The sequence below is a fragment of the Conger conger genome, chromosome 6 (assembly GCF_963514075.1).
Source record: "Conger conger chromosome 6, fConCon1.1, whole genome shotgun sequence".
In the NCBI taxonomy this organism is placed as follows: domain Eukaryota; kingdom Metazoa; phylum Chordata; class Actinopteri; order Anguilliformes; family Congridae; genus Conger; species Conger conger.
This window is the reverse complement of record NC_083765.1, coordinates 762,130-773,148: the sequence shown is the minus strand read 5'-3', so window position 1 is coordinate 773,148 and position 11,019 is coordinate 762,130. Positions and strand designations below refer to the sequence as shown.

The 11,019-nt window shown below is 40.7% G+C and overlaps 1 protein-coding gene across 1 annotated transcript; it reads right to left on the bottom strand.

Moving 5' to 3' along the window:
* Positions 1 to 2,285: 2,285 nt before the first annotated feature.
* On the bottom strand, positions 2,286 to 10,611 carry exoc1l (exocyst complex component 1 like). Its single transcript, XM_061244320.1, has 3 exons — positions 10,472 to 10,611; positions 10,067 to 10,197; positions 2,286 to 2,585 (listed from the first exon to the last, which is right to left on the bottom strand). The coding sequence occupies exons 1-3, from the start codon at positions 10,590 to 10,592 to the stop codon at positions 2,325 to 2,327; spliced, it is 513 nt and encodes a 170-aa protein (XP_061100304.1). The 5' UTR covers positions 10,593 to 10,611; the 3' UTR covers positions 2,286 to 2,324.
* Between the last annotated feature and the right edge of the window lie 408 nt (positions 10,612 to 11,019).

Below are 11,019 nucleotides of genomic sequence, written 5' to 3'. Positions count from 1 at the left end.
CCTGAAAACCCTGGGTATTATAGAGGGAAACGTGGAATGGTTCCGGAAGACTCACTAATACGATCTCCTGCACACTATTTGCCTATAGCCATTCATACTACAACTTGTAATTCTTGTAACACATTGTCATTCTATTTCTGCAATGCACATTGTTTAATAAATTGTATTAATTTGAACCTGCATCCTCTTGGCTCGCACCACTGCACACTTAGCAGTTTAGAGTCCTATCAGACATAGACAACCTAGGATACCTGCACCCCGTAGTCACTCGCCTATACACCAGTGCTGTCGCAAGATACATACTGTGTATAATTATATTGTATAACTAACAATTGTTGCCTCCCTGTATAAAAGTGTACAATTGTAGGCTATACAGGCCACAGGCACGTTCGCGTCTATACAAATAGATAGCGATCATATAGAGCCACACTATTGGCGGACATTTGCAGTTCCTTTTGTTGAACTGTTAGAACAGAGGAGCAGTTGAACTTATCTTTTGGAGTCAGATAAATGAGAACAAAATTAAATTAACCCTGTTCCAGTAGCATTGGTCAGACTACACACGTTTCCTTCACCTCTTGGATACTTCCGCCTTTTGGTGTATTTGGGGGGTTTCTTACAGGAATAACTTCTGTTGCACGCAGCATTAGCCTGCCAGCACATTTTGTCCAAACGCCAAACCTGAGGGGGTCACTTCTGTGAGCCAGTATTCAATCTATTTCATTATGAGACATCCAGTTGTTACTGTATACTACTCTAAATAAATGTTTCAATATCCTATACTCACACACAACTAACAATTGTTGCCTCCCTGTATGTCGCTGAAACACTATAGAGAACACATCCTATGTGTTTCCTCAGGTTTGTGGCATAATATAAGGTTGTTTTATCTTGTGGACGTTATGTAAGGATACTGGAACCCTGGAAATCCCATTCCGATAGAATACATCCTGTCCATCTGTGAGAGAGAACCTGTGTGAGGGGCTTCTTGTCCTGGTAACTCCAAAGGACAGGATTCAGAATTCCAGATCCACTGTGGCATCCAAATTCCCAAAAGTATGTCTGTGTTCCCCTAAAATCAAGTCAATTTCCTAAGAGCAAAAGTGGTCCCTTGTGTGTTTCTTTGGTGATATGAGTCTGGCCTGCTGGCATCTGGGCATTCCCAAGCACTCCCAGACATGCTCCCTATGAACAAACCTGGAGTCATTTCTGGACTATTTTAATTATCTAAACTATTTTATTACATTACCATGTAATAATCCCAGTAACATTCCCCATTTTTACACTGCAGATGACCTGTAACCAATCATTGGCCATGGAGATCATTACATCATCAGTACCTGAACCCCATTGTATTCTGGGTATACATGCTCAACTTCACAATGACCTGGCCTGCTTTAGTTTCTCAGAATTTATAGTATACAACACAACAAGTCAACACTTTTGGATTAGATTACGCATGCAATTCAAAAAGAGATACAAATGACGTTTAAAAAAAAGTAAACTCTTTTTAACACATTCCTGCTGACAGTTTTGGTTAAAATCTCATGTCAAAAAGCATACACACAGCCCTGTATTTTCCTGGAGAATGATGATGGAATCTTTAGGGAATGGGACACACACAATGACACAACCAGATCACATACATGAAGTTATACAACAGTGACAGTGTGGGTTACAGAATACAGTACAGAGTTAGGAAATAGACCACTGACAATGTAGAGATAGGAAATAGACCACTGACAATGTAGAGATAGGAATTAGAACACTGACAATGTAGAGATAGGAATTAGAACACTGACAGTGTAGAGATAGGAATTAGAACACTGACAGTGTAGAGATAGGAATTAGAATGCTGACAGTGTAGAGATAGATTATAGAACACAGACAGTGTAGAGATAGATTATAGAACACAGACAGTGTAAAGTTAGGAAATAGAACACCGACAGTGTATAATTAGATTATGGAACACTGATGATCTATAGTTAGATTATGGAAACTGAAAATGTAGTGATAGGAATTAAAACACTGACAGTGTAGAGTTAGATTATGGAACACTGGCAGTGTAGAGTTAGATAATGGAACACTGACAGTGTAGAGATAGATTATAGAACACTGACAGTGTAAAGATAGGAAATAGAACACTGGCATTATATCATTAGATTATGGAACACTGGCAGTGTAAAGTTAAGAAATAGAACACTGACAGTGTAGAGATAGATTTTAGAATACTGACAGTGAAGAGTGAGTTAGATTATAGGAAGGCAAATTCATGAAATGGGACATAGAGTGAAGATTTATGAAATGGGAGAGAGATAGTAGATTTATGAAATTGGACAGAGAGAGAGACACACCAGGTTGGCAGCGTAGAAGCAGATCTGCAGGAGCACCATGCAGTCTCCACGGTTGGAGTACACAGATGTGGGGTGGATGTAGGTCCAATCGAAGTTTGCAAGCTTCAGGTCCGTCTGGTGGTGCGAGGTGCTGAGAGACACCAGTGAACGTGCCAGCGAGTATTTAGCAGCACAGCTCACCGCTTCCATCGAGCGCGGAGCGTCGAAATGCATCACAAACTGGGGCTCATCCTGCAGTCAGAAACATCCTGTTAGACCCATATACAATACACACAGCCTGTTAGACCCATATACACTACACACAGCCTGTTAGACCCATATACACTACACACAGCCTGTTAGACCCATATACACTACACACAGCCTGTTAGACCCATATACACTACACACAGCCTGTTAGTGTCATATACACTACACACAGCCTGTTAGACCCATATACACTACACACAGCCTGTTAGACCCATATACACTACACACAGCCTGTTAGTGTCATATACACTACACACAGCCTGTTAGACCCATATACACTACACACAGCCTGTTAGACCCATATACACTACACACAGCCTGTTAGTGTCATATACACTACACACAGCCTGTTAGACCCATATACACTACACACAGCCTGTTAGACCCATATACACTACACACAGCCTGTGAGACCCATATACACTACACACAGCCTGTTAGACCCATATACACTACACACAGCCTGTTAGTGTCATATACACTACACACAGCCTGGTAGTGTCATATACACTACACACAGCCTGTTAGACCCATATACACTACACACAGCCTGTTAGTGTCATATACACTACACACAGCCTGTTAGTGTCATATACACTACACACAGGCTGTTAGTGTCATATACACTACACACAGCCTGTTAGACCCATAAACACTACACACAGCCTGTTAGTGTCATATACACTACACACAGCCTGTTAGACCCATATACACTACACACAGCCTGTTAGTGTCATATACACTACACACAGCCTGTTAGACCCATATACACTACACACAGCCTGTTAGTGTCATATACACTACACACAGCCTGTTAGACCCATATACACTACACACAGCCTGTTAGACCCATATACACTACACACAGCCTGTTAGTGTCATATACACTACACACAGCCTGTTAGACCCATATACACTACACACAGCCTGTTAGACCCATATACACTACACACAGCCTGTTAGACCCATATACACTACACACAGCCTGTTAGTGTCATATACACTACACACAGCCTGTTAGACCCATATACACTACACACAGCCTGTTAGACCCATATACACTACACACAGCCTGTGAGACCCATATACACTACACACAGCCTGTTAGACCCATATACACTACACACAGCCTGTTAGTGTCATATACACTACACACAGCCTGGTAGTGTCATATACACTACACACAGCCTGTTAGACCCATATACACTACACACAGCCTGTTAGTGTCATATACACTACACACAGCCTGTTAGTGTCATATACACTACACACAGGCTGTTAGTGTCATATACACTACACACAGCCTGTTAGACCCATAAACACTACACACAGCCTGTTAGTGTCATATACACTACACACAGCCTGTTAGACCCATATACACTACACACAGCCTGTTAGTGTCATATACACTACACACAGCCTGTTAGTGCCATATACACTACACACAGCCTGTTAGACCCATATACACTACACACAGGCTGTTAGTGTCATATACACTACACACAGCCTGTTAGTTCCATATACACTACACACAGCCTGTTAGTGTCATATACACTACACACAGCCTGTTAGTGTCATATACACTACACACAGCCTGTTAGTGTCATATACACTACACACAGCCTGTTAGTGTCATATACACTACACACAGCCTGTTAGTGTCATATACACTACACACAGCCTGGTAGTGTCATATACACTACACACAGCCTGTTAGACCCATATACACTACACACAGCCTGTTAGTGTCATATACACTACACACAGCCTGTTAGTGCCATATACACTACACACAGCCTGTTAGACCCATATACACTACACACAGGCTGTTAGTGTCATATACACTACACACAGCCTGTTAGTTCCATATACACTACACACAGCCTGTTAGTGTCATATACACTACACACAGCCTGTTAGTGTCATATACACTACACACAGCCTGTTAGTGTCATATACACTACACACAGCCTGTTAGTGTCATATACACTACACACAGCCTGTTAGTGTCATATACACTACACACAGCCTGGTAGTGTCATATACACTACACACAGCCTGTTAGTGTCATATACACTACACACAGCCTGGTAGTGTCATATACACTACACACAGCCTGTTAGACCCATATACACTACACACAGCCTGTTAGTGTCATATACACTACACACAGCCTGTTAGACCCATATACACTACACACAGCCTGTTAGTGTCATATACACTACACACAACCTGTTAGTGCCATATACACTACACACAGCCTGTTAGTGCCATATACACTACACACAGCCTGTTAGTGTCATATACACTACACACAGCCTGTTAGTGTCATATACACTACACACAGCCTGTTAGACCCATTTACACTACACACAGCCTGTTAGTGTCATATACACTACACACAGCCTGTTAGTGCCATATACACTACACACAGCCTGTTAGTGTCATATACACTACACACAGCCTGTTAGTGTCATATACACTACACACAGCCTGTTAGACCCATATACACTACACACAGCCTGTTAGTGTCATGTACACTACACACAGCCTGTTAGTGTCATATACACTACACACAGCCTGTTAGTGTCATATACACTACACACAGCCTGTTAGACCCATATACACTACACACAGCCTGTTAGTGTCATATACACTACACACAGGCTGTTATGTCATATACACTACACACAGCCTGTTAGACCCATATACACTACACACAGCCTGTTAGTGTCATATACACTACACACAGCCTGTTAGTGTCATATACACTACACACAGCCTGTTAGTGCCATATACACTACACACAGCCTATTAGTGTCATATACACTACAAACAGCCTGTTAGTGTCATATACACTACACACAGCCTGTTAGACCCATATACACTACACACAGCCTGTTAGTGTCATATAAACTACACACAGCCTGTTAGTGTCATATACACTACACACAGCCTGTTAGACCCATATACACTACACACAGCCTGTTAGTGTCATATAAACTACACACAGCCTGTTAGTGTCATATACACTACACACAGCCTGTTAGACCCATATACACTACACACAGCCTGTTAGTGTCATATACACTACACACAGCCTGTTAGTGCCATATACACTACACACAGCCTGTTAGTGTCATATACACTACACACAGCCTGTTAGTGTCATATACACTACACACAGCCTGTTAGTGTCATATACACTACACACAGCCTGTTAGACCCATATACACTACACACAGCCTGTTAGTGTCATATACACTACACACAGCCTGTTAGTGTCATATACACTACACACAGCCTGTTAGACCCATATACACTACACACAGCCTGTTAGTGTCATATACACTACACACAGCCTGTTAGTGTCATATACACTACACACAGGCTGTTATGTCATATACACTACACACAGCCTGTTAGACCCATATACACTACACACAGCCTGTTAGTGTCATATACACTACACACAGCCTGTTAGTGTCATATACACTACACACAGCCTGTTAGTGCCATATACACTACACACAGCCTATTAGTGTCATATACACTACAAACAGCCTGTTAGTGTCATATACACTACACACAGGCTGTTAGACCCATATACACTACACACAGCCTGTTAGTGTCATATAAACTACACACAGCCTGTTAGTGTCATATACACTACACACAGCCTGTTAGACCCATATACACTACACACAGCCTGTTAGTGTCATATACACTACACACAGCCTGTTAGTGCCATATACACTACACACAGCCTGTTAGTGTCATATACACTACACACAGCCTGTTAGTGTCATATACACTACACACAGCCTGTTAGTGTCATATACACTACACACAGCCTGTTAGACCCATATACACTACACACAGCCTGTTAGTGTCATATACACTACACACAGCCTGTTAGACCCATATACACTACACACAGCCTGTTAGACCCATATACACTACACACAGCCTGTTAGTGTCATATACACTACACACAGCCTGTTAGTGCCAAATACACTACACACAGCCTGTTAGTGTCATATACACTACACACAGCCTGTTCGTGCCATATACACTACACACAGCCTATTAGTGTCATATACACTACAAACAGCCTGTTAGTGTCATATACACTACACACAGCCTGTTAGACCCATATACACTACACACAGCCTGTTAGTGTCATATAAACTACACACAGCCTGTTAGTGTCATTTACACTACACACAGCCTGTTAGACCCATATACACTACACACAGCCTGTTAGACCCATTTACACTACACACAGCCTGTTAGACCCATTTACACTACACACAGCCTGTTAGTGTCATATACACTACACACAGCCTGTTAGTGCCATATACACTACACACAGCCTGTTAGTGTCATATACACTACACACAGCCTGTTAGTGTCATATACACTACACACAGCCTGTTAGACCCATATACACTACACACAGCCTGTTAGTGTCATGTACACTACACACAGCCTGTTAGTGTCATATACACTACACACAGCCTGTTAGTGTCATATACACTACACACAGCCTGTTAGTGTCATGTACACTACACACAGCCTGTTAGTGTCATATACACTACACACAGCCTGTTAGTGTCATATACACTACACACAGCCTGTTAGACCCATATACACTACACACAGCCTGTTAGTGTCATATACACTACACACAGCCTGTTAGTGCCAAATACACTACACACAGCCTGTTAGTGTCATATACACTACACACAGCCTGTTAGTGCCATATACACTACACACAGCCTATTAGTGTCATATACACTACAAACAGCCTGTTCGTGCCATATACACTACACACAGCCTATTAGTGTCATATACACTACAAACAGCCTGTTAGTGTCATATACACTACACACAGCCTGTTAGACCCATATACACTACACACAGCCTGTTAGTGTCATATAAACTACACACAGCCTGTTAGTGTCATTTACACTACACACAGCCTGTTAGACCCATATACACTACACACAGCCTGTTAGACCCATTTACACTACACACAGCCTGTTAGACCCATTTACACTACACACAGCCTGTTAGTGTCATATACACTACACACAGCCTGTTAGTGCCATATACACTACACACAGCCTGTTAGTGTCATATACACTACACACAGCCTGTTAGTGTCATATACACTACACACAGCCTGTTAGACCCATATACACTACACACAGCCTGTTAGTGTCATGTACACTACACACAGCCTGTTAGTGTCATATACACTACACACAGCCTGTTAGTGTCATATACACTACACACAGCCTGTTAGTGTCATGTACACTACACACAGCCTGTTAGTGTCATATACACTACACACAGCCTGTTAGTGTCATATACACTACACACAGCCTGTTAGACCCATATACACTACACACAGCCTGTTAGTGTCATATACACTACACACAGCCTGTTAGTGCCAAATACACTACACACAGCCTGTTAGTGTCATATACACTACACACAGCCTGTTAGTGCCATATACACTACACACAGCCTATTAGTGTCATATACACTACAAACAGCCTGTTAGTGTCATATACACTACACACAGCCTGTTAGACCCATATACACTACACACAGCCTGTTAGTGTCATATAAACTACACACAGCCTGTTAGACCCATATACACTACACACAGCCAGTTCAACTATTGAACTACACTTTGAACATCACACAGAGGAAAAGAAACCACAGTGTATTATGTCATATTCAAAAACACACATACACACACACACACACACACACGCACTAATATATTTGTTACATCTATACATCTAGCTGAAAATCTGATCCAGGGTCAGGGAGGTGAGAAGTATTTTGCAGCTCATTGGAGCCTCAACTAACCGTGTTTATCTTATTCCCAAAGCAATATTGAACTTTTGCGAACTTTAATTTTAACAGGGAAAACACGCTGCGACATGTCCAAACAATAATACATCTTTTAACATCACGTTTTTTTTAAACAACTAGTTTTAAAGAAAAGGGGGTGACTAATCACTAAACTACTAAAACTATGCAAAACGTAACCTGCTTAATTGCATATTTTTAAGTTGAGCATGACGGAGAAAACGTTGTTTTCAAAGTAATTACACTAGCTTGCTTGGTCGCGAGTACCGAGGCGAAATTACAACGTGAGGGCGGCAACTGGCGAGTCCTACTGCCCTACTTCATAGTTTTTTAACGGATGTATAACATAAAACGTAAGTAAGTGATGGTTAATCGTGGTTTCATAATTAAAACATTTTCTACCTGAGTGATATCATTCACCGGTGTTGTTGTTGTATTCGGAATGTCGGAAGATGCGACGTTGATTGATTGCTTGAGACAAAACAATTTGGACATTTTTCTATAATTATGTTAATGCAAACAAGTTTTTAATCTTAAACAATCTGCCCAGTGGTGAGCACATGTTGTTTGACGTACAGTAGGCATTATACATGGCAGTGTATAATGCCACAGAGATCTGTACCGATACCTTCATGGAGAGCAGGCTGATGTATTTGTGAGTAATTTGCAAAAATCCAGCACATGAAAGAATCATCTTTTTTTTCTGCAATATTCAGACATCTTTCATATGAGAAAATTCTCAGAATTGTATTGGCATCAAAAGCATCAAAGCATTTAAAGTGTGCATTTTACCTAGCAGAAATACATAAATGTGCGCATACAGTTTACTTCATATATATATATATATATATATATATATATATATATATATATATATATATGTGTGTGTGTGTGTATATGTTTATATGTTTGTATATATGTGTATAATATATATATGTGTATATGTTTATATGTGTATATGTTTGTGTATATGTGTATAATATATATGTATATGATGTTTATATGTGTAAATGTTTGTGTATATGTGTATAATATATATATATTATATATGTTATATACATGTGTATATGTTTGTGTATATGTGTATTATATATATATATATATATATATTCTATACGTTATATTCATGTGTATATGTTTGTGTTATATGTTTTACTGCTCTAATATGCCAATTTACAAGACAAAATAAATGGACAAAATAAATAAGTTAGGATCTTGGCTGTTTTAAGAAAATGGGCCGTTTTTTGCCAGTAAATAATGATGTTGGCACTGGCCACCCTCATGGGGCTGGACTGAGCTCAGATTTCTGCACAAAATCTAATTGGGAAAATGCATCTGAGCAGAAAGTGTAATTGTGTGAGAGATCTACAGTGAATTTACTGCACATTTCTCATGGAAACATCTCTGCAGAGCCTGAAAGTGATACAATATTGATCTTCATACAAACTGCAACCTGAGAGTAAGTCTCCTGCATCACGCTCAGCTTTTTAATGCAGGCGGACATGTTGAGTTTCCAGACTTCATTCATTTTTAACGGTTGAAAACTCAAAGTCAAACAAGGAGGGCAATCTTACTGCTTCAGGGTCTCGTCCATCCAGCAAAACCAAATCCTTCAGCAGCCACTCTTCAGTCCTCTGGAACGTGTCCAGCCGATTGGTCCGGAGGTTTTTCACCACAGAAATCTGCACGGCTTTGACTTTATTCACTGAGAATAACAACATGTCTGTGAGGCTACATCTGCATCCAGCTCAACGATCATGCGCTTTCAGTATTCAAAGCAAACAAAAAACATTCTCATCAGAACCAGTTTCAGAAATTGACCATACATTATGTTTTGTGACAGTTTCTGAAAACATGCAGAACATCAACAAAATTACTACTACGGCTATTGCCACTACTAATACTACTACTACTAATACTAATACAATAATAATAATAATAATAATAATAATAATAACATAGTAATAATAGTAATTGACCTGATACACAGAGAAAATGTCTCCCGGGGGGGATTTCAGCGATCTCGATGAACTCCTTGAGCTGCTGTCCCTCGGGGGTGAAGAGGACTCTCTGCATCTCCTCCTTCAGTAGGGAGGACATTTATGGTCACCGTATGAAGCACAAGTCCCTCTGCAAAGCTTCAGAAAGCTTCAGAAAGCTTCAGCCAGCTCCCTGCCCTCCTCACTGTTCTACAGCTGCCAGCTCTCCTCTCTTCTCTGAACCTGAGATCTGCAGCACACAGGCTGGTCTCTCCTCTCTGTGATACTGGGTTCTGCAGCACACAGGCTGGTCTCTCCTCTCTGTGATACTGGGTTCTGCCTCTTATGAGAAATGAGCTCTACAGGGAGGCCACACTCATCTAGCTAACATCATTTTCCTTAAACGGAGATATAATTGAGGCATCAATTAGACTCCATTATAATCACAGAATGCCTGGCAAAGTATTGATTTGCGGTGTGATCCATGAAAGATTCAGTTCCATTAGATTTAGGGGAGCACAAGTATAAGTGAAGGCAGTAAACTTCAG

Bases quoted from the DNA above. Each gene is read 5' to 3' on its own strand.
- exoc1l (XM_061244320.1), bottom strand. From the start codon at position 10,592: ATGTCCTCCCTACTGAAGGAGGAGATGCAGAGAGTCCTCTTCACCCCC. The intron at 10,198-10,471 runs GTCAATTACTAT...TGTTATTCTCAG, and splicing joins ACATTTTCTCTGTGTATCAG to TGAATAAAGTCAAAGCCGTG. The intron at 2,586-10,066 runs GTAAGATTGCCC...TTCTGACTGCAG, and splicing joins ATGGACGAGACCCTGAAGCA to GATGAGCCCCAGTTTGTGAT.